Here is a 24,015-nt window from a genome sequence, read left to right as displayed (position 1 = left end):
TAGCACCATACATAGGCCTTTTCTAAAAAAATATGTTCATAAACACATTGTAAAATGTGACCTTCAAGTGGCTTACTCTGCTTATATTCATGGCGTTGGCCTAGAGTAAGAAACTCTTGCGAAGGCCCACCGGTGTCCAAAGCCATCAGGCCATATAGGTATGGGATCGGAATGATGGACGCAACCCCTAAATGACACGAAAACCATTCTTTTTGTCACGCTCAGTCCCAACATATGCTGTCTGCCAGGCTGTAAAGGTGCATTCTGAGTGACTTCAACAGTATGTGACAGCTCAGCTAAGGCACAGGCAGCAGCAACAGGACCAGCAATTCATTGTTAGCTGAGACGTGTGGAATTCATGCATACGTACATGCATATAAGTACATGCATACAGACAGACGGACGGACGGACGGACGGACGGACAGACAGACAAATGCTGTTCTAGACGGCTGACCCCTTCAGTGCCATGAAATAAAAATAATGTGATAAAGGTACACTCAGTGGAACGCACATCTCCGCCAGGCCAGGTGAAACTCTATATTTAGGCAAGTCTGACGTCAGACATATCTATGACGAATGACTCCTTTTGGGCGAGGTTTCAGCCCAATCCGACTGTCAATGTGTATTCTTACATGATGACATCATCACGCAATGCCATCACAACCTCGTCATCTATTGTCCTCCTTTAAATAAAGCAAATTGTTAGAAAAACAAAGCCTGTAGCAACTTCCTCAGAACATTGACCCCCCAACACGAAACCGAATACACCACTGCTGGTTCAAATACTGTATTTCTCAGGTTATTCTTCAACATGGTTGACCGTTTCTCCGCCCAGTACCACTGCTACTCTATATCCATGCTGGTAAGTCCATACGACCGCTCTGATGTGGATAAAGGAGGAAAGATCATTATGCCATCGTCTGCGCTTGAGCATCTCAGCCAGCTTAACATCACCTATCCAATGTTTTTCAAATTGACCAACGAGCACGAGGACAGAGTGACACACTCTGGTGTTCTGGAGTTTGTTGCAGATGAGGGAAACTGCTACCTACCATACTGGATGATGCAGAACCTTCTGCTGGACGAAGGTGGCCTGGTCCAGGTAGAAAGTGTTAAACTCAGGGTGGCCACTTACTCCAAATTCCAGCCACAGAGCCAAAGCTTCGTGGACATCACAAACCCCAAAGCAGTCTTGGAAAATGCCTTGAGAAGCTTTGCCTGCCTGACAACAGGTGATATCATCGCAATAAACTACAATGAAAGTGTCTATGAACTGCGTGTAATGGAGACCAAACCAGAGAAGGCAGTATCCATCATTGAGTGTGACATCAATGTGGATTTTGATGCTCCTTTGGGCTACATAGAACCTGACCATGAGGAACGCACGGAGCAAGGAGATGACGGCACGTATGCAGACATGAATGTTGGGTTCAGAGCATTCACTGGCTCTGGCAATCGGTTGAACGGCAAAAAGAAGGGCGTTGAGCCCAGTCCTGCACCTATCCACACAGGTGATATTAAAAGAGGAATTCCCAACTATGAATACAAAGTCGGCAAGATCACCTTCATCAGAAGCTCTAAGCCTCCGCCCAAGGATATGTCAGACGAAGAAGAGACTTTGAGCAAATTCTATGCCTTCTCCGGTGAAGGACAGTCACTACGCAGAAAGTGGAGAAAGCCTTGAATCTTAGCAGAAGATACTTGTTTATGCAGACTTGTACAGTATCTAATATTCACTGTAACAAAAATAAAAAACGGGCCTTGAACATTTTTTAAAGATGTTTTGGGGTATTTTCCCACAGATGGTTGTTGTTCTGTTGAACAGTGATTCTCAACCTTTTTAAAGTAAGGACCCCCAGTTGGATATGCATTAGTAGACCACGCCATATACATTTTTTTAAATCTCTGGGACCCCAATCTACACTGTAAAATCCCCAGTGTTAATTTAACTATCAGAGTTACAAACCCATAAGGGTCCATTTGGGACCCCCTGGTGGTGCCCGGACTCGACGTTGAGAAATATTGCTGTAGAAGAGGTCTTCAGGAAAAAAAAGTTGCTCGTAAAGAAGTACCCTAACCCTTTTTTCTCCACCGCTCTTATGTTTGAGGCAACAATAAAGCAAGCATATATATGAAATCATAATTGCCAATTACATTTTTCTTTGGAGGTCTCCCAGCTCTGTAACAAATGGACTGGGCCATTTTTTAAGGACCCCCAGTTTGGTATGCCCACGGATCCCCATAACTCTCGGAGTTAAAGACCATACGGATCATTTTGGTTCCTATGAATCATTTAGCTGGGGACCCCCTGTGGAACCACTTCAAGGACCCCTGGGGGGTCTCCGGACCACACTTTGAGAACCAGTGGTCTATAGGGTCCAGTTGATGAAAGTAAGTAAGGGAGTCGTCCTCTGCTGCTCGCCAGTTCAGAAGATAAAGACATACCAATTTCATCCAATCAGGACAGAGAACCCCACAAAGATAATTAGCAGCTTTAGTTTTATGGTGTTCCAGTTCTAATTTTGTCTGCTGTTTTTTTTTTTCATCACTTCCAATTTCCTTTATTTATCCTGTGTATGAGTTCTCGAACCTGATTGGATGAAATTGCTATCCCAACCTGAAATTTTATTAGCAATGATTGCTATTGGAATACAGAGCTTTTTTCAACACTCAACAGCTCATAGATAGCTTATAGATCAGCTATTTGTTTCTAAATCTTTGAAATTCTTTGGGGGAAAATGTCTGCAATGACATGCCCAACATTGGGAGGCCAGGTTGAAAGTGGTTAAACACTTTTCCCCACATTTACTTTCATTAGGCCAAGGGCATGTTTGATGTGTTTTCATTTTAATTGTCTAAATGTCATTGTATGAGAAATAGATTCATAGTGGTGATATTTATAATGTTATAGAATAGTCACTCAAGCATTTTGTGTTGCAATTGTGTGTAGTGAATTGTTCATAGTGATGTTGCTCCTCATTTGGCTGGGGACCCCCTGTAACCCCCAAGCAACCCCCGTGGTCCCCGGACCACACTTTGAAAACCACTGATCTACTATAGGCTGTGCACTGATAAAGTTTCAAGGTTCAAGTTCGTCCTGCACCTGAATCATAGTGCATGTGCAAGCTCTTTCTCTTTCAAGGTTCAAGTTTGTCATATGCATATACTCTTAAAAGTACCCTGTACATTCAAATTCAATTAAATGCATGTGCCCTGGCCCCATCAGCTATCTAAACTATATAAAAACAAAGAGATGTGTAGTAACCTCTACCGTTTTACTTGACTATTTGTGTCATGAGAAGCTCCTCCTTTGTAAACTATTATATAACCACTTTCAACCTTTGGTCCCTATTTTGGGCAATACTTTATTTTTATTTTTTTACGATGTCACATTTGCCACTCACACTTGAGGTGTTTAGCCAATAAATATAACATAAATGCTAACATAAAACAACACATAAATGATCTCCCCAACACATTCCAATGGTTGCATAACAATTACATTGAAGGACATGGCCATTATACATTAGCCTGGTAAACCCTCCCTCCGGAAATCTCATTTCCATTTGATTTCACTCCTGAAATCAAATGGAAATGAGATTTCCGGAGGGAGGGTTTACCAGGCTAATTATACATTGCACTGTCCCTTTTTTGGTCAGATCTTTGTTGTGTTTACAATGGACAGTAGGGGGAGACAAAGAACTGAGAATACAGAGCATCCAACCGATTCCATGATTGTACAGATAGGAAAATGAAGAAAATATACTGTAATCCCTTATTAATGATCTATTATCTATATAACTAGACCGTGTGTGTGTGTGTGTGTGTGTGTGTGTGTGTGTGTGTGTGTGTGTGTGTGTGTGTGTGTGTGTGTGTGTGTGTGTGTGTGTGTGTGTGTGTGTGTGTGTGTGTGTGTGTGTGTGTGTGTGCGCGTGCGCGCGCGTGCGTGGGACTTCCATGAAAGGAGCCCTCTCCCTCCATGGTGCTTCCATTTTCATATCATTTAGGACTCAACTATATAGACCTTTGCATGAGCCCCCCTTGGGCCGGGGTCATCTGTACCCTTTAATGACCCCACCCAATAAATTCATATTCTCTCATGTTGACCCCTATTAATGTGCCAAATAATGTCTTAAAGAGGGCCAATTCAGACAGTAGATTAGCCTAGATGAGGTACATTTGTCATGTGATTTTGGATTTTAGCTTGAAACACAGATATTCTCTACAAGCAACACTGTCGTACTATGGAGTATACATTAGTCTTAAAGGTTGAATAAGTGTTCAATAGCTCTATATTCTGGTAGTAATCAATGCTGTATAGTTTTTGTTCAGTAAGTAACAGGGGTCTTTCCAGCTCTTTATTAAACAGAAAATACATTTTCAGGTCGGGATACCAATCAGGATAGAGAACTCAGACAGGATACAGATTAAACAAGTGAAATTGGAAGTGATGACACAAAGAAATGAGAACACAAAATTGGAACTGGAACACTATCAAATGAAGCTGATGAATGGCAACCCACCTGAAAATGTATTTTCTGTTTATTAAAGAGAAACAGAAAGATGGGGAGAACCCTGTTACTGAGCAAACACTCTACACTGTAGAGTCTGCTGTAGAGTCTACTGCTATATCATTGCTGTAGAGTCTACAGCAATGATATACATCAGAATAGTGCTTCAACATTTTAACAAAAAAACGTTTTGTTTTAACCAAAAACGGTCACTTACCCTTCCTTTAAGGTGAGCACATTTTCAACACACTCTAGACACAGCTGAGGCCTGGAGGGGGCCTGTTTAGCTCACAGAGTTATGTGAGATCGATTACACAGAATTCTCACAGCTCTATGAGTCAATCTGTCCAACAAGCCTCAAGGGCTTTTCTCACTGCTATACTGTCAAAGTACTGTGTCAACACGCCACTTTTACATATATATGTGAAAACAATGTTCACTTCCAGTCATAACACACGCAACACATTATGTACTAATAATATAACAAAATACAGAAAAGCTTTAGTTTTACAAATTGGGTAATATTTATATATATATTTAGGTTTAGGTTGATATGCTGCTTCTGGATTGTTTGCGTTTCATCAAGACATTGAAATGTCTGCTGTTAAAACAGCATTTTTTAAATTTTTGTCCATGATGATACCAGGTAGTCAACTGTGCAATTTCACCTAAAGAAGATAAAGTACTCTTGTAAAAAAATAGGTTAAGACATTGAAATGTAGGCTGCTAAAACAGCCTTTTTGGTTGGTGCATTTTTCCCTGAGCAATGGTCTTTGCACACCTTGCTGCCTCCTTCCAGGCTGGTGTGCTATAAGCTCAAGGTCCAGAATGTCCCTGACTCCCTGTGCATGTGTGCCACTGTTGCCTGCTCTGATGCTTCTGTTCTGATGATGGGGTAAATTTCCTCTCAGTAGCCAGGTTTGGTCAGCTTGGACTACAAATGGATCAAAAACTTACTGTGCAGTAGACAAGACACTTTTGTCCGATGATAATGTAGTTACAGTAATGTAGTTGATTGATATTAATGACATAGTAGTTCCATCCAAATAGATTTGCTTGTTGAAATAATAATGGCAGTTTTCCAGTGCATAATGCTTAATGCAGGCTTTGTTGACAAGATTAGGATGACATTTTGGAGCTCTGGCTCCAAGAATCATCCATCATTTTATGTAGAAAATCCGCGATTTCCCATTTATGTCTATAGAGAACGTCTCAAAGTGTCTAAGGCGAAGAGCCTATAGCGAGTATTTTGGAGACCCCTATGAGCAGAGGTGAAAGCGCCTTTCTCTGTCCTGTCATCATAGACTCATCATTAATATAATGGAGTCCAATCACCAAAAGTGAAAAAAAAAACTTTATTTCAATAAATTTGTTTCGCTTCATCTTGCTCTCTTTTTTGAACTTGCCTTGTGGGTCAGAATGGACAAGTAAACAATGAGTTGATTGTGAAATAAGAATATATAATATAAAGGTAAAATGTACTGCACACATGGCATGCATTCTTTTTTGCCCCCCAAAGGCACAAAGAAGATGAGCCAGGTTGAAAGCTAGTATGATAGGATGAGGATGTTAGAATGTGCCTTATGCCTTATTAGGACATGAAGTATTTTTCAATTTCCCTTATGTGAACTTGACACAGGAATGATGGCAACAATGCATTTGAATTACTCACCCGCTTGCCTGAGGAAAGAGGGCAGGCTTATAGCATGTAGGGCAGCAAATCAAGTGATTTCAACAGGGCCATATACCGTCCTGCACAAGGACAGAACCCAATGGACAGCATCCAATTGTTTGATCTTATCAATTAAGTTGTGAAAGACTGGCACAAGGCCAGTGTTTCAACCCAAGTTACCCTATGCTAAAGTATATTCCTCATTCCCCAAAACAATGGAGATCAAGCAGATCAACATTTGACTGGCTGTCCAGGGCTGTCAGATAGGAGCTTGTTGTTGAAAAGATTATTCTGATGCAAGTGAGCTGACCTTTTCAGCTGAATTGAAATAACACATTTGTCCATGATGACACCAGGTAGTCAACTGTGCAATTTAACCCAAAGAAGAAAATGTGTGTGAAATATGCTTGTGTGCTCATCTAGCGAGGTTTAGTATGGCTTGCTTGTTGGTGCCTCATTCTTTGGCAAAAAGAGAAACAATATAGTATAGGGGCGTAGCACCAAATTCTGGGCCCTGAGGACAAAGATTCACTGTGGACCCCCTATAATTGTTTTTCTTTCAAAAAAAAAAATGTTTAGGCCCCCCTTACCTGGGGCTCTAGTAACTCAGTCCCACACCCCCCATGTGACGCCCCTGAGTATAGGACATTAGAGCACAGAATATAAGCAAATAGTGGGTTTGGTGAAACGTAGTAAGAATTGTGGTAATCATTGTCTCCGCCAGGAGACTATGTTTTCACTTTCCGTCCCGTCCCCCCCCCTCGGCCAAGCTAACATTGGTCAAGCCTCACGTGACACGTGACAATACTTTGAAAGAGTGTGCTCTGATTGGCTAGTGAGACGCATGACGTATAGCGGCCTATAAATAGATGTGTCACTTTGAAAGAGTCTTGGTCTCTTTCAAAGTGAGGTAAGACAGGAATAATCACGAAATGGCTGAGAAATGGCGGAGCAATACATTATGTAGACACACTGGTGTCATCACAATACATAATATAAATAGCTTAGACAGGATTAATCAAGAACAGTACTTTCCAGTCACAGTTGATGACACAGTGCAACTAACTCTTATTATGCAAACTGAAGAAGCTAATCATTGTCTGAAAACTGATGAAGAAGCAAAGGCGCAACGCCTATCATCAAAGTTCCAATCTTGGAATAAATTCCAATATTTGCTGGCGGAGACTTGTGCTCCGAGGAGCACATTTTCTAGTTCAACATGTAAGTGCTTATTCTCTAAAGTATCAATTTAAGTACGTACAGTTGGGTCAAGGTATAAAGGGACAAGTTTACCGCATATCAATTGGATGATGATATTGGAGTTAAAGTTAGATTTCATGCTTGTTAGATCATTGGTCATGTTAATGAAATATTTATTCACTGTCATATACAGTATATTGTAAGTGTTTATCAGGTCTGTTTACTTGATAGATTGACATATTGTACCATTTTGTCATTTCAGTGGAAAGTGGGGATGGATTGCATCTCCCTGAACAATTTCACTTCAAACACAAGAGCTGGCACCAAATAAAACAATGCAGTAAGACAACATGGATCAAAGGACATCCACCTACCAAACTACAAAAAGACAACATGCCTTAAGAAATGCCATTCAAAGCCCTCGCTAAAGGAAAAAATCAAGTCGCATTCAAAATCGGCTTTGCATTTCAAAATTGAATTTCACTGCCACTAAATCAAAGCTGGAGCATTCCGGTGGCTCTGTTGCCTAGAGCAGTGGTTCTCAAAGTGGGGTCCAGGGACCAGTGGTGTAAAGTAACCAAGTACATTTACTCAAGTACTGTACTTAAGTACAATTTTGTTTGAAAACTTTAGTGACTAGTTACTTAATAGATTTTGATTATTATTACAAAACATACATTACCCACTTCATTCCTATATGTATTTCGGCCATTTGAAAATAGCTGATCTACCAGCTCACAATGCGTCGCATCGTGATGTATTGTGAGCTTGTAGATCGGTTATTTTCAAAAGATTTTTATACATTTTTTTTTTCATGGGACTTCTTGCATAATGAGTACTTTCCACTTTTGGTACTTTAAGTACATTTTATACGAATACCTTTGTACTTTTACTCAAAAAGGTAAAGTAAAATTTGTATTCCAGACTTTTACTTGTGTAGCAGGGCTATGTAAAGCAATGACTACACCACCCACACATATAGGAGTGAGGGATCCTTTAAACACATTAACCATATACTGTATATATATATATAGATATATAGGACTGAACAAGGTAAGGTTCCCCAGGAAGGTACGGGTTCAGAATTAACAGAACCAGAGGCTGATGTATCAAATGTGCCAAGTTTATTCAACAATTGGTATAAAAATAGTCAGGTTAAAATACAGAAAGGAATAAAGCGGTTAGTATTAGAGTTCTGCAAAAGGGACTAAATTCAAGAAGCAAAGGGGCAATAAGGGTAAGGGCTTCGGGGCCTCTAAACTAAATATACAGAAATTAAACAAATCAAATCAAATCCAAATAATGCAAAACCAAAAGAAAATAAAGTAAATAAGTAACCAAAAGCAAATAAGCAAATAAGCAAATCAAAACAAACTACAAATAAGCAAAACCAAAATCATGCAATGCTAATTAATGGCCCAGTATAGCTCTGTCCTCAGTCAACCCTATTGCACTCAGTCTAAATAGTATACATATATATGGCACGGTGGGAAAAACAGTGATCAGTTCAGCTCCTACAAAAATCAAATAATAAAGCATTAGAACAATTCATCCCAATTCATCAATTCATTAGGCTCCTATAGCAAGATGACAAAATACAGCAAAATAACAAACATACCCAAATAGTCAATATACTGTATGCTCATGGCTCCAATTGATAAAGGCCTGCACAGCCACAGGGTACTGCTGCTCAAAGGACCTGGAGGCTTCTGGAAGTACAGATATCTATTAGTATAATTAACAACAGGCCTCATATTGTCAGCCTATCTAAACTCCTATATATGTACTATTGTTACAATGAGAACAATAAAAACCTTGTCATTTGTTTCAGATTGTCTTACCGAGAATTAGCGTGTCCCCCTCATGCCTCCAGGTCTCTCTCACAAACACTCAAACCAGGCTTCTGGCTAGACAGGAGGCCACAAACCTGGCCACCCCTCTTTATGCACTTTCCTTAAAGGGCCAGTGCTACACTTGTAAAAGAGTATTTCTACATTACAGTATTGATACTTTTACTTAAAAATGTGAATACTTTTTCCGGGAAAAGAGATTTTTTTTTAAAGTACATTTTAAATCACACAACCTTTGTCTTTGTCTCATTATTGTATAGTATACAGAAATGTAGGGGAGAGGGATAGATTAACATTCTAAAAGGTCACAAGTTTCACCCACACCCATGATGTCACAGGAATATTAGCATGATTTTAAGCTTGCTGAAGCAGCAGTAATAATGCCACAAATACAATCTTAACAAAGATAAAACTAACAAAGTTACATTGTATTCTTCTGACTGTCTTATTAATGACCTTTAGATCCCAAGATTTTAGTCAATGAACAAATGACAAGGACATGGGGGACCAGGGGAGAGTTTCTATAGCTGAAGGTCTTTTGCACCTTAATGTCTAATCTCATGTACAATGCGTTGATACTTTTTTGCACCTTAATGCCTAATCTCACGTACATACAGTACCTGCTGCGATGTGGACCTACTGAAGTGTTACCATTTTACACATTATGACTAACCTCATGTACATAATACTGCTGGTTTGTGCTATGCATAAGTGATATCTTTGATTTTTGCCTCTCCTTGACATGTTTTTCTTTACCATTTAATCTTTGTCCCTGCCCCCCTCGCCACACACACACGCACGCACGTGCGCACGTGCGTTTCTCTTTCTGAAAACAACAAAGATTATGGAGTTTGCACAAAACAAATTTCACCCTGTCCTCACCTGTAAACTTGTAATGTGACAATAAAGTTGTATCTCATTCTGATTATTGGAAATTGTAATGGGCAGGTACACATGGATCAGCAGAATACATAAGGAAACAGCTTATTGGAACTGACCGTGAAACTAATCTATGATGATTTATAACACAGCATGGGATCTATCATACTGTAAGTTCTGGAAAGATGGGAGTGGTAACTAGCTGAACAGGTAGAAGGATATGGTCAGCACAAATGTTCCTGCTTGATTGATAATTTTATTATGGTGTGATGACAAGTTAACTACAGTATGTGGGATGTTCAGTCACTCATGCATGCATCCATCCAGTAGACTGTGTATACAGTAATAGCGAAGCAAAGTAATATTGAGAAAGAATGTTTCCCTCTGCTATACGATGGAAAATTGAATTGAATTGCTGACATGCTTAGGGGGGTAAATCTGTCAGCAGATGTTTTGCATTATACATGAATGTATGTGGGACAATCCTTTTTAAAACTAACTTCTCTCAGATATGTGGTCCTTGTGTTGTTAGCCTAACAATATTTTGTGTTGTGAATAAAAACACAAATCTTTGTTTTGAGAACAAATTTGAAGTTATGGAAAATACAATGTACAATGTAAGAGGCAGAGCAACCATTACAGAGTGACTCACCCCTTTCTCCCCACCCATGATGAAGTGTGATGACAAAGAATCTGTTTAATTAAAACTGGAGCAGTCTAATTAGTACATTTTAATTCTCTAGTGGTCATGAGTGAAGAGGAACAATGTCATTTCTGTAAAGCAGTTTTGCTAAATTTATATATACGTTTGCTCAGGAAGAATGTATCCCATATAAACATGATGTAAAGTAAGTGTATGACATCAGGTATTCACGTTGAGCATGGGGACGGAAGCCAAACATTGTACATTTTGTGTTTTATTGTTTAATCATAATGGATAATAATGAAATTCAAACTTTGTACACACACAGTAAAGTCCTCAGTGTTAATCCTCAGTGCAGCCTAAATCTGAGAGTCTACAAATGAACGGGTCCATTTGGTTCCAGCCGGACCCTGCATGGAAGCCTTGCTCAAGGGCTATTCAGCGGTGATTCATGATCGATGTGATGAATTGGGGAATCGAACTAGGGACCTTCCGGTATCAAGGCCGCCCCTCTAACCACTAGGCCACCGCTGCCACATTTGTATACTGGGTTTTAGTAGCTACTCTCTCACAAAGCCTCTCACAAAGCCATAAAAATGGAAGCCAACACTCCCTTGACGTTGAGAGAAATCATGGAATCGCATCTATTGTTCTGCATTGGAGCTTAAAACATGTTTGCCATAACATGTTTGACTTTATAATTAATTATTTGGTGATTCACCTCATGAGACTTCACTGGGAAGTTGCAGCTGAGACATAAAAAAGCAAGGCCTGATTTATGCTTGGTGTTGTATAAATCGGGCATAACGTTAGGGCAGATGAACTGCATCGAAGGTGCCGAGCTGGGAATGGAGCACAACACACAATGTCGTGGTGATGTGGTCAGCAGATGAACTGGTTGACCCAACAGTGCTTTTCAGGTATATTGTAGCCTGAAAACACAGACGTTAAAAGCTTGTTTCATTCTAATAACCTGCATTATACAGTTACCTTTTGCAATATATGTATTATTTCTTTAGTTATACAATGATTAATTCATGCTTGCTATAGACCAAGGTCGTCTAACAATTGCCACTGAAATGGCTGCTTGTATTAGTAAGCAACTTTATTGCCTACCATAAAAAATAAATAACAAATGCTTGTTAAGGGTTCCTCTCACCTACTCTTGGGTAGAAAGATGTCATATGCTATACAGTGTATAACATATGTCGTCTTCTGAACTAACTTTGTTGCTTTACCAAGTAGCAGTTCACTGGACATCTGAGGTCATTCTCCAGGTTCCTTGTTGTGACAGTTTAACCTGTGTGCCGACATGTGCTAGTGCATCTCTTGGATGACGTCAAAACAAGCAGCGTTAAAGCCAGATTTTTTATCAAAGTTAAATATTATGCACCGTCTCTGCAGTTTGGCCCAATGTCAGTTTAGAATGTGACTCTCAAGGATTCCACTGGGTGTCTAGAGGTGTCAGCCTACTGTTACATAACCGAACACCAAAGTTAAATCCAATGTAAAATAGTGTGAAGTAGATAGAGGTTATGCTGAGTTTAACACAACACCGCATCAGGGAGCACATCAAGAAATGAAGTTTTTGTACAGAATGTTAGTTTTATTGCATGGGGTCATCCAAAGTAACAACAACAACTGTCCACCAATGAGAGATCAATGGCTGTAATCGGTGATGTCATACAAGCCTTCATCGACAACAAGGAGCACTTTCATTATGCTAAAACGACAAACGTGTTTCTCCCCTGATCACCAGATAACTCTCTATGAGGAAACACTTTCTCAGTTGGTCTCCCAAACACAATGTGGTCAAATTCCCTGAGGGCAGCAGGGCCAGAGATTGACCTTCACTTACCACATGATCTCCTGCCTTAATAACCAATAGTGAGTCACCTACCGAATGACAGACTGGCAGTGACTGGTCAGACATTAGGGTCGAGCAAAAGATTACCTTAAACCATAATGGTGATACCTCGACAGGACAGTCACGGTCTCAAGATTGCACCCTCCCACTTCTTTACTGTCAGAGTACATTGACATACAGAAAATTTAGATTTTACTTAAGTAAAAGTATCGATACTGCAGTGTAGAAATACTCTTTTAAAGTAAAAGTCCGGTAATCAAAATTCACTTGAGTAAAAGTACAAAAGTATTGGCATCAAAATATAAAAATACCAAAAGTAAAAGTACTCATAGTGCAGAATGTCCCATTTCACACGTTCACAATGTATACAAATCTTTTGAAAATAGCAGATCTACAAGCTCACAATGTGCATTGTGAGCTTGTAGCTTGGCTATTTTCAAATGGTCGTAATATATATAGGGCTGAAGTGGTTAATGTATATTTTGTGATTATGATCTAAATCTGCAAAGTAGTAACTAAAGCTGTCAAATCATTGTAGTGGAGTGAAAGTACAATATTTGCCTCTGAGAAGTAATGGAGTAGAAGTAAAAGTATTGAAAATGGGAAATACTCCAGTAAAGTCAAAATTCCTCAAAAGTGTACTTAAGTACAGTACTTGAATCAATGTACTTAGTTACTTTACACCACTGATTAGTTCACAGTCCATCCCTGGACTGTCAAGAGTCAAAATGTTTTATATGCAAGTATCACTCACTGCTCCTGTGATGGGTAAATGCAGAGAACTAATTCCAGATACTACTGTACGTGCAAATCCTGTTTGGCCAATACCCCCTCAACATCTAAAGAGCACACGTTCATTATTTCATACCTCTCTTCTCTCAACAGGAATCTTATTTTTTCATAGCCTAGACCAGAGGTTCTCAAACATTTTTGGCTCAGGTCACCCCTGTAAATAACTTTTTCATCCACGGCACCCCTGAATTACATTGATACTAGCACCTTACATTTATGTCATTATATTACGTTACATAAATATGTAAATCTTTCCCCCTGAGATACAGTATGTCACAAGGAAAACTTGAGAGAATATCTGTTTCCCTTTAGGACAGATTGAAAATAACTTTATACTTTAACCACTTGAACCCCATCATCCATATTCTGGTGGGTAACATTCACCAAAAAATGCAGATCTACAAGGTCACAATACGTCACAAAGTGACCATTTTGACCTTGTAGATCTGCTATTTTTGGTGAAAAGATTTAGTGTAGATTGAAAAAGAACGCACCAAAGAAAGTGCAACTCAAGTCCGTTTTACTTAGTATAGTACAGTGGTTAAACTGTTCCAAATATAAGTATTCTGCGGCACCCCTGGACTTGCGTCACAGCACCCTAGGGTGCCAAAGCACGCACTTTGAGAAACCCTGGCCTAGACAGAATCTTGACTGAAACATCATGTAGGCCCATACCACTCAATCATTCTTGAATATGGTAAATGGACTGCATTTTTATAGCGCCTTTCTCCAAAGCGCTCTACAATATATTTCACATTCACCCAAGACACAGGCCCCAGCCTGCACACTGGGAGTAGTTGGGGTTCGTTCTGTGTCTTGCTCAAGGACACTTATTCGACACACAGCCAGAGGGAGCTGGGGATTGAACAGGGAACGTTCAGACCGTTGGTTCTACCTAAACTATTGGCTACTTTGGGGCCCTTAGAGCTAACCCTAACCCTACCCCTTAAATATAATAATATAGGTGTCTATAATTTCTAAATGTTTAACATTAATCCATTTTTTCTGACCAACATGACCACAAACAGGAGAATTTGGCTAATCTTTCTCACTGACTCAGTTGTCCCTGACTCCTCCCTGATAAGGACATTGGATCCCAGATTTAAAACTATAGTAGGCCTAATTGGTTGTTTTTTGTAGGACAGCATACCCAGAAACTGATTTCAAAAGTATTTTTTATTTAATTTTATTCAGCCTACTTCCCTCGAGCTGATTCCAGAGCTACTGATAAAGAACACAATTGGCTGTAAACCTCCATAAGATGTCGCTGTAGAATCAAATTACCCATCTCAATGGATGGCAAGTCTTTTAAGAAGTAAATAAAGCGGACATTTAACGCGAATATCCATCACATTTCGGTAAAAGAACGCTGTGGGATCTCTTGATTCCACACCTGCCACCAGCTCAGTAGTAAAAGTAGAAACCCTCAGGTGTCATAACATGACGTATTATTAGTCTATCCAAACAGCCAGAGGACATAGAATCTCATAAAAAAAAGTAGCTATGGGGAATTGCGCAACAGAGTGAAGGCTCTCTATCGGCTCTGATGATCCTTCAATACTTTGACCTCCCACTCGAGGAGGTGTGACGTTAACAAAAGGACGGTCTCTCAGTCAGATAGAGGAAAAGAAGCATGCTGAACGCAGGAGCGATCACACACTTACTACCCAGATACCGACACGGACACAGCAGCCAAAGACACAATTAGTGGTAAGTCACTATAGGCTACAGTTCATTTCCACCTGGCTGGCGGGCAGCAGCTGACAGGTTAACTCTTTTAAGTAGGCTAATACTGTTCTTTTGTAGGCTATGCAGTGGCAGTACTGGGCAATATCATTTTGTTTTTGACAGCTGATTTACAATACTCAGGCTTGTATTATTATTCTTTTCTGTTATTTCTGTAGAACAGAATTACTTTGTAAATTCCTCATTGCTAATTTAACTAACAAATGCGACCAAATGGACTCTAAATTGATACATAAAAACTGAGGACCCCCCCGACCCCCACCCTGTCTATTTAAAGTAGACCCACAGAGGAGCAGAAGTGACATAGTGACATATTCCACTCCGCAGGTCAAACATCAGCAGCACGTTCCTCTGATCTGGAGCTGATCCGCTCTATTCACATTCTGTAAGGATCCTGATCAAACCACGCAACCTGAAGACATCATGAGCGCCGCCAAGAAGTAAGTGGCACGAATTAATAACAGGCGACAATACTAGCTGTTTAAATTTAGATTAGAATTATTAGTGTGGTGTTGTAGAAGAGCGCAGATGTCGATACTGATTGTTATGATTTGTTTTGAGACAACATATGCGTTTCAGGGGGGAAAGCAAGGGGCATTAACAAGTAGTAGACAGTGGTGGAAAAAGCACTCACATGTTTTACTCAAGTAAAAGTAAGTATCAATACTGCAATGTCTGTTACAAGTCCAGAATTCAAAATTGACTTGAGTAAAAGTAAAGTACCAAAAGTACTCAATAGAATGTCCCATTTCACAAGTTTTCAAATATATACAAATCTATTGAAAATAGCAGATCTACTCACAATGCGTCACATAGCGATGCATTGTGAGCTTGTAGATCTGCTATTTTCAAATGGCTGAATTGTTGGAGTAAAAGTAAAAGTTCTGAAAATTAGAAATACTCCAGTAAAGTAAAAAAATACCTCAAAATTGTAATTAAGTTCAGTACTTGAGTAAATGTACTTAGTTACTTTACACCAGTAACAAGTATCACAACTTTAACATTGACCGTCTGACCACCAGAATTTCCAGAAAGGCGAGTTTCTGTTTCATATACTGTAATGTTAACGAAGGTGGGTGTGGTGCATGGTGGTGGTTGTGGGGGTAAGGTTCATTCATGGGGGGGGGGGGGGGGGGGGCAAATTAAATTATAGTCTATATTGCCTCCAAATATCCAAATAACAGTCTGGGCAATAGCTTTGAAACTAACTACTAGCCTATTAGTCTAAAAGTAAATTTGAACTGTGTGTATGATGGTTAAAACAGACTGGAGCAGACTGGAAGCTTGCACAGTATCATGCCTTCAGATAAATGTTATCTAGCTTCAATGACAACTCTAGGGAGTTGTCAGCTTCTTAGCCGGAATGTGTTCTCTTTTTCAATGTTGTACAAACAACGCCACTGTCATCTTTCAATATTTGCCTACATTTGATTTCTTTGAGTTGTTTTGATAGACTGTTCTTTAACCCGGGAGTCATCAAAACCTCAGGTGAAAGTGAATTGAATGATTTGACATTTCCCTGGTGAAACCAGAGTAGGGGTTTCTGGCACAACTTCACCTACTTACACTTAAGGTGCATGGAGAACAGAGAAAAAAAGTTTAAAGAGGTCAAAACTCCAGCAACACTTGTAGTACAGTACAGTATATAGAACAACTTTCTGTCTAACAATAAAGTTGTTCTATATTCTATATACACGTGTTGCTAGGATAAAGACCTCTTTAATCATCATAAAACTCTCCGAAAAATCCTTCCCCTTCTAATGTTAAGTGGGAAGTAATTCATGGCTGAATCATGTTAAATATACAATATCCCCGTGACTTCCGTTCATCTAGCAGAAGTAGCGGTTACATTTAGAGGCTGTATGGTTGATAATCTCCAAAACTCAGAGCGTTGCTTTTCGATTTCACCTGGGATGAAGCCTGATAACTTTAGCCGAGGTGAAACTAGTCAGGTGGCTGAATAGCCCTCTGCCTATCACGTAACAAAGACGGGAATTACCCCATTATGCGGTCAACCCTCAGAAGTTAAAAGACATTTGATATCAAGTGTCATCGCAGTAGTCCATAAATGGATTAATCTTTGAACAATAAGTCGGTATGTTGGAGGTTAGGCTACAAGTCCTGGTAGGATTCAGTTGATCGCTTGACAGGATTTGCAGCCCGTAGTAGACTCATATATCATCACGTCATGTCATTGTAGGGTCTGCAGTTGACTGTTTGATGTTTTCATGTTGCAGTTTTACATGGCTGTATCCACGTGATTACATACAACAAACTCTTTCCCTCACTGATAGTGTGTATGGAGATCACAGCATAGAGCACTGGTACTGAGTCAGAGATAAGCTATCTATTAAGTGACAGATAGTAGGCAATGCACGTGAACACAACATTAAAATGTTTTTCTTTTGTATGTACAGTGTACAGTACATAGTAATACTGTTTTAATATCCTAAAATATATTAAAAAGAAAATATATATATACTCTCTCTGACTTAAATTAAAACAAATCATGTGACCTGCATGCCATCCTGAGTGTGGTGTGTGAATATGTGCCATGTGTGGGTGTCTTAACTAAAGGCTTAGTGGAATTTGTCCTGTTATGTCCATGGTGGTTCCATACAGTAGGTGGCAACAGAGGAAGTGAGGAGAGTTCTAGGGACACCCCAGCCTCTGGCTGTTGCCACATTATGTAGTGTTAATCAAGTCCATTTCTCCAGACCGTAGCTTGATAAGATGACTACTTATCAAATGGTTTAGGTACTCAGTCAACTCAGCTGGAATAATCTTTTTCAATCAGAGGATCTGTAGAATTTAAAGCAGTAAGGAAAGCCAGAGGGAGAGGTCAATTTTAAGCCATGAGGTTAACTTCTGTTTTAAATTCACGAAATTCAAAAGATGGTTTTACTTTTTATTCTTATATGACCGACGCTATCACAAATACAGTATGAACAAGGGTAGCTTTTCATTGTTTCAAACGAGTAAAACACTGTTGTTTACACCTGCGCACAATGCCATTGGCCTGTGCGGGTGTACTGTGGGATTATATTATATTAATTTAGGATTGTTCTTCATCATAATTTGAGACTTTGCCTCTATTTTAGAGGTATTGAACCGAGAGCTATTGAAGCTAGTTAATAATATTAGAAGTAATAGCAGACCTTGATTTACGATCAGATTTCTCTTCTGTAACTGAGCAAAGTAAGGGGATACTAATAATTTGCATAAACTATATAGATACTTTATTGATGCTGAAGGAAATTCCATCTCCAGAGGATTGTGCTTTTGCACCCGATTCTAATTGGTTATGCTAATTGATATCTTAATTAATAACTTGCATAACTCCTGAATTAGCTTCAGTCATTGAACAAAAAACACCCTGTTGCCATGTGCATCTTTTTACATTTTCAAATAGGTAGTCCATCTGGTTGATTCAATGAGTGTTACAAAAGGAAGAGAAGCTTATTCTAGAGAAATATCTGTTGTTGTCATCTGCAGAAATGATATGCCTATAACATAACACCATGAGTAATAACTTTGTGGAGCCTATTCAGTACGGATAGCAGTTTTATCACTGTTTTGCATTCCTGTGTTTGAAGGACAAATGTGCTAAATCTGGTCCAAAGTTGAATGAAAACAAACCCTAGACAGCAGAACAGCAGAACATACTGCCTTGATACTGTATTTCAGGAAAAATGGAACCATTACCAGATTTTCCTGGCGTAACTACATTTAAAATGTCATTACTGCTAAGAACGTGCAACATGATGGCTTTATATGCTGAAGGAGATTGAAGACATGTGCACACAGGCCGGTTACGTGCTGGCATGTTGTCACAAAGCTGGTGTAATCCTGTAAGGGCGGATGAGCAGACAGTCATGTGATGCCCCACTTGTATCTTAGGTGAACAAGGGGGTGGGGGCAAGCATTACTGACCAGATGGAGTAGCTTGGTGTGTGGGTGCGTGTGTGTGTGTGTGTGTGTGTGTGCGCGTGTGCGTGTGCGTGTGCGTGTGTGTGTGTGCGCGCGCGTGCGTGCGTGCGTGCGTGCGTGCGTGTGTGTGTGTGTGTGTGTGTGTGTGTGTGTGTGTGTGTGTGTGTGTGTGTGTGTCTGTGTGCACATGGGGTGTATAGTATATACATGGTTCCTTTCAAGTGAACAAAACAATAACTGACAGACCAACACTACTTTTAGGTGGTGTTCTCTATTATGAGGAATAAAAACTAATTACGTTTCACATGAGCTGCAAGCAGACTTGCATGCTGTCAGTTGGATGATTTGTACACGACCGGCTTGCCTGTCACTCCGTCCCATCACAATCAATTAGAGGAAAGACGGAAGCCGCCCACTCCTGTCCTTATACCCCTCACTGCCCCGCCACCGGATTACCTACGTCACAGTGTATACCTACCGGCTACGCCACAGTGACCCACTGCGGGACCACAAGCGTTCTCACACATTGGGTGGTCTTCCCCTGTAGCAAATCTGTTGTTGTGTGGTGGTACCGTTCCTTTTTTTATCAGCTTAAGGGGAGTTGGGGGGTTGTAAATGATTCTTTAATGGGTGGAAATGAGCATCTCCAGCAGCACCAGACTAAGTCCCAGTCCTAACACGCTGCAGGTGAACCAGCCCAAGCGCTATGGCTCCACTTCCACTCTGTCTCTGGAGCAAAGGTGCGAGCAGTCATTCTTTCTCTTCTACTACTACAGGATGGAGGACGAGGCCGTGCTGGACCGGGGGGCGTCCTTCGTCAAGCACGTCTGCGATGAGGAGGAAGTAGAAGGTAAGACCACTCCCTCCCCCCACTTATTACAATGCACTTGTTGTTTTAACCCATTCAATCCGGCAATGAATCTCTGTCATTTTAGCTGTCTTTGGCTATTCAAAAATAGCAGATCTACAAGCTCATAGTGCGGCACTCGGTGCCGCACTATGAGCTTGTAGATCTGATATTTTTGAATAGCCCAAAGAAATCTAAAATGACAGACATGGGTTAATGCCCGTCCCCATTGAGGAATAATCACAACACCGTAGTCCCTATAAGCCACAAGCACCTCATGCCTTCATATCGTTCAGACGTCCTCCAGTTTATGAGGTACAGATCTAGGCCCAGGGGAAATAGAAATGAAACAACAAAGGCAACTTCGAGCATATGCTGTACTTGGGGTCTGAAGTGAAAGGCATTCTTGTAATATTTCTGCTTGTAATACTGTATAACCTACTGCTCTGAAGTAGGTAGTAGGGGTGCTGAGATGTTTATTTTTTCATCTGGGTTCAGGGATCACTGAACGTGGTGACAACCACACAAAAAGTTATCAAAAAAATAAAATCATTATCAATACTTTGTGCACCCTTGTTTCCCAATACAGAGGCAAATTCTATACCTTAATTATTTTATATTTCAAACACTTTCTGCCTGGCGTCCATATTTTTAGGCATGTTATTTTAGACACACCACCTCATGACATAATGACACGTCAACGTGTTGCATCATAACGCATTGTGAGCTTGTAGATTTTCACTACTGTAGAACATAATTATGAGTTCTACGTGTGTTTATTTCTCTAACCTTCTCACACCAACAACAATGACAAGAGAACCATTTTTGATGTAGAATTGTCTTTAACCACTTAAGCCCTATTTTGTACTTTGTTCTACAATGGTTTCCGGCAACGAAAATAGCCCATCTACAAGCTCACAATGTTTTGCATCATGAAGCCTTGTGAGATTGTAGAGTGGCTTGAACTGTTTAAAAAAAAATGACATTAAGATTTTTTGCCTATACTGACATGTCCAATAGAGGGACACCAGGTTGAAAGTGGTTAACTTCTGCCAGCTCACAGCAGGTCAGGAGTAAACCTCATGCAAACTTACAACCATTTAAAAGCGTATATCGTATATGTATCATTCTCATAGAGAAAAAGCTGACACCTGCTGTGAAACTCTGTGGTGCAGGGTTTCAAAGGTTTTCCAACATAGAGATATCTGAATGCGTGATGTTAACGGCCCAATCCGGGATTGTTTTGAAGATATTAAAATATACTGTAGGTCTGTTTTATTCCAAGGTTTACAAACATTAGCAATGTAAACAAAACTGCGACAGCAAAAACACTGTAAATACAGTTTCCCGATTCGATCTCCTGCACTTCTTAGCTTTGTGTCAAAGTGCCTTGCATGGTTGCCTCCACTGTCCCTGTGTGAATGTATGTGTGAATGGGTGAATGTAACACACATTGTAAAGCACTTTGCGTAAAGGGCTCTGTAGAAATGCAGACAGTTTTGGTCCTTATATCAAGAGCTTACTCAATCACGGGCCCAAGAGTTCAAAACTTTGTATCCCTATCCGAGTGGATCAGATATTGATTTTTGGTGTTAAAAGATATTATTTGATCAACCAAACTTATTTATCAAAGTTTCTCATTGACATAAAGTTTGCTGAGCTAATTACTGAGCTAATTCTGTGATCACAGATCAAATGATCTCAATCCAGTTTTCTTTTGTTTTGAACTACTGACCCACTCGGATAGAGATTACAAATGTTCACCTCTTGGACCTAGAGGTTAAAACATGTCTCCTCTGGTATTTTATATTTTTGGTATTGAGGCGACCCATTTGTTTACATATGTAAACTGAGGGCCTTTAACTATGATTGATTGATACTATAGCCGAGTCATGGAATGTAAACCTTTAGTAGTTAGTAGCCATCCTTAAGACGGAAGTGTTCTTTTATCAGGTGCCATTAGCTGTTCACCTTACCTTGAACCCTGCTGTAATATCCCTCACTTCCTGCAAGTAAGCAGTGTCCTAGCGCCCTCAATGTGTGTGTGTGTGTGTGTGTGTGTGTGTGTGTGTGTTGTGGCCGGGGGCTTTTGAAGCCAGGCTGCTGGCTACATCTCCTTGGAGACTCCCTCTTGTTCGGTCCCTCATGGTGCTGACCCCGAGCAGATATGTTGACTGAAGGAAAGCCTGATAACAAAAAAAAGGAAAAAGAAACGAGCTGTACTTTTCTCACATTGTGCAAGGGACAGGCCTGCTAGTGTTTGACTAGTCTCATGTAGCCAGAGATCTCCACCAACTGCTATGTCTGGGAAAAAAATAAATTCATTGAATGGGACACTGGAGAAAACCATTGGTCACAATTAAACCTACGCCCACTGCTTCGAAAACCAATCCCGATATCATCCCATATGAAGGACTTCCCTAAAGTCTTTGCATTGGTGTTGTGATGCTGTTATTTATTTATTTAATGTAATTGTTTCCCACCCAGTTTTAGCCCATTCACTGAATGTATACGTAAACAGACATGATGGAGATCTCTTATCGTTTGGCTACGGGGGCCTTGTGCTTGATCAGACTCTCCTCCGATGGCCAAATTATTATTGTTTATTTGACGCTGTTATATTGCCTGTGTTATAAGTCAATCTGTAGGTATTTGAATCAGATGCCCCCAAAGTTACTGTACTGATAATACTCAATGCAGTGGAGGAATTCATGCATGACTGACTCACCTGACCTGTCACACATTGTGAAGGGACAACACATGCAGCCCATGTGCGTTTGTTTTGTGAACTGAAGACATATGGAAGGACCATACCGGTGTACCGATGCTGTATTCACAGCTATATCATACATAAACATAATGCAGTACCTTTTTCCATTACTGGCTTTATTTACAGATTTCACATGCACACATTTTTGCCAAAGTCATTAATACTTTACAGATCATTTTTAGCTAAATATTATTTTCTGGGACTATTTCCAGCAAGACTTTTCAGATCAGTGCATTAAAACACAGCAACAACTTACAAAAAACACATAAGATTTCCTATCTCAAGCAAGTTTCAAGTGTCTGCAAGTTGATTTACATACCATACTGAAATTAACTGAATCCAATGGCTTCCTTGAAAATCAAACAAACCACCATATGATTTGGAAAAGTGTCTGTAAAGTCTGTAAATAAAAGTATGCTGATTGTCATAGTTAGGCTGAACATGCCAGATCACCAGTATGGTCCTTTAAGTGAATCATAAAATTTTACAGTCCAATAGGTTGAGATGTGCATCTGTCAGAGAAGACCACCCAAAATACTATAGTTCATTTTGAGGTAGAAAAAAGTTACTTGAATGGTAGAAAAAAAGTAAAACAATTTGCAACTCGCTCACCTCTCTCTCTCTCTCTCTCACTCACGCTCTCTCGCTCTCTCTCTCTCTCTCTCTCTCTCTCTCTCTCTCTCTCTCTCTCTCTCTCTCTCTCTCGCTCTCTCTCTCTCTCTCTCTCTCTCTCCCTCCCTCCCTCCCTCCCAGTCTAACAGTAGTTTAAAGCCACACACTATTAGCATGCTGTGGGCACTGTGTGGCAAGTTGCCATGCACCTTCCCCGTTGGCCCGGGTCATTTCCAGTGGCTTGGTTACTGGGGAAACTGGCATCGGCGTCGCTGCTTCGCAGCAATCCAGAGAACTAAACAAACCTCCCAGCAAACACAAGGCTGTGATCTCATTCTCCAAAAGAAGTTCCTCTTCCAAACGAGAAAGAAGCGGAAGTCATTTAACAAAGCTGTTACTGGCAGTACGCAAATCTTTCTTTCCAGCTCCCTCGATTTGTTTTTTTCTCATCGATCACTCTTTTCCCATTCTCTCTCTCTCTCTCTCTCTCTCTCTCTCTCTCTCTCTCTCTCATATATATATATATATATATATATATATATATATTATACACACACACTCATGTATATCTTCTTTGTCATAATCCAAAAAAGTTCATGCAACTGAATTTGATAACTTTAAACGTTAGTCTTTATTACCCATCACTGTCTACCATGATGAGAAAATATAATCTGTAGTGTAGTGTCTTTCCCATC

At 40.1% G+C, this 24,015-nt stretch overlaps 2 protein-coding genes across 2 annotated transcripts in view; both read left to right on the top strand.

The window, feature by feature from the left end:
• Positions 1–812: 812 nt before the first annotated feature.
• LOC311044002 (ubiquitin recognition factor in ER-associated degradation protein 1-like) lies at positions 813–1,685 on the top strand (the record flags this gene model as incomplete). Its single annotated transcript, XM_084055425.1, has 1 exon — positions 813–1,685. One exon carries the CDS (start codon positions 813–815, stop codon positions 1,683–1,685), a length of 873 nt encoding a protein of 290 aa, XP_083911551.1.
• Positions 1,686–15,003: 13,318 nt separating this feature from the next.
• The window catches only part of slc4a4a (solute carrier family 4 member 4a), a 69,022-nt gene continuing 60,010 nt past the window's right edge, over positions 15,004–24,015 (top strand). The window contains exons 1-3 of the mRNA XM_084054221.1: positions 15,004–15,125; positions 15,489–15,601; positions 19,868–19,941. Of these exons, the coding sequence (XP_083910347.1) occupies positions 15,585–15,601; positions 19,868–19,941 (91 nt within the window). The 5' untranslated portion in view covers positions 15,004–15,125; positions 15,489–15,584. The remainder of the gene's footprint in view (positions 15,126–15,488; positions 15,602–19,867; positions 19,942–24,015) is intronic.

Source organism: Gymnoscopelus microlampas (assembly GCF_963454915.1).
Source record: "Gymnoscopelus microlampas genome assembly, chromosome: 4".
NCBI classification, from domain to species: Eukaryota; Metazoa; Chordata; class Actinopteri; order Myctophiformes; family Myctophidae; genus Gymnoscopelus; species Gymnoscopelus microlampas.
The sequence above is the reverse complement of the archived record's forward strand: the minus strand, read 5'-3'. Positions and strand labels throughout refer to the sequence as shown.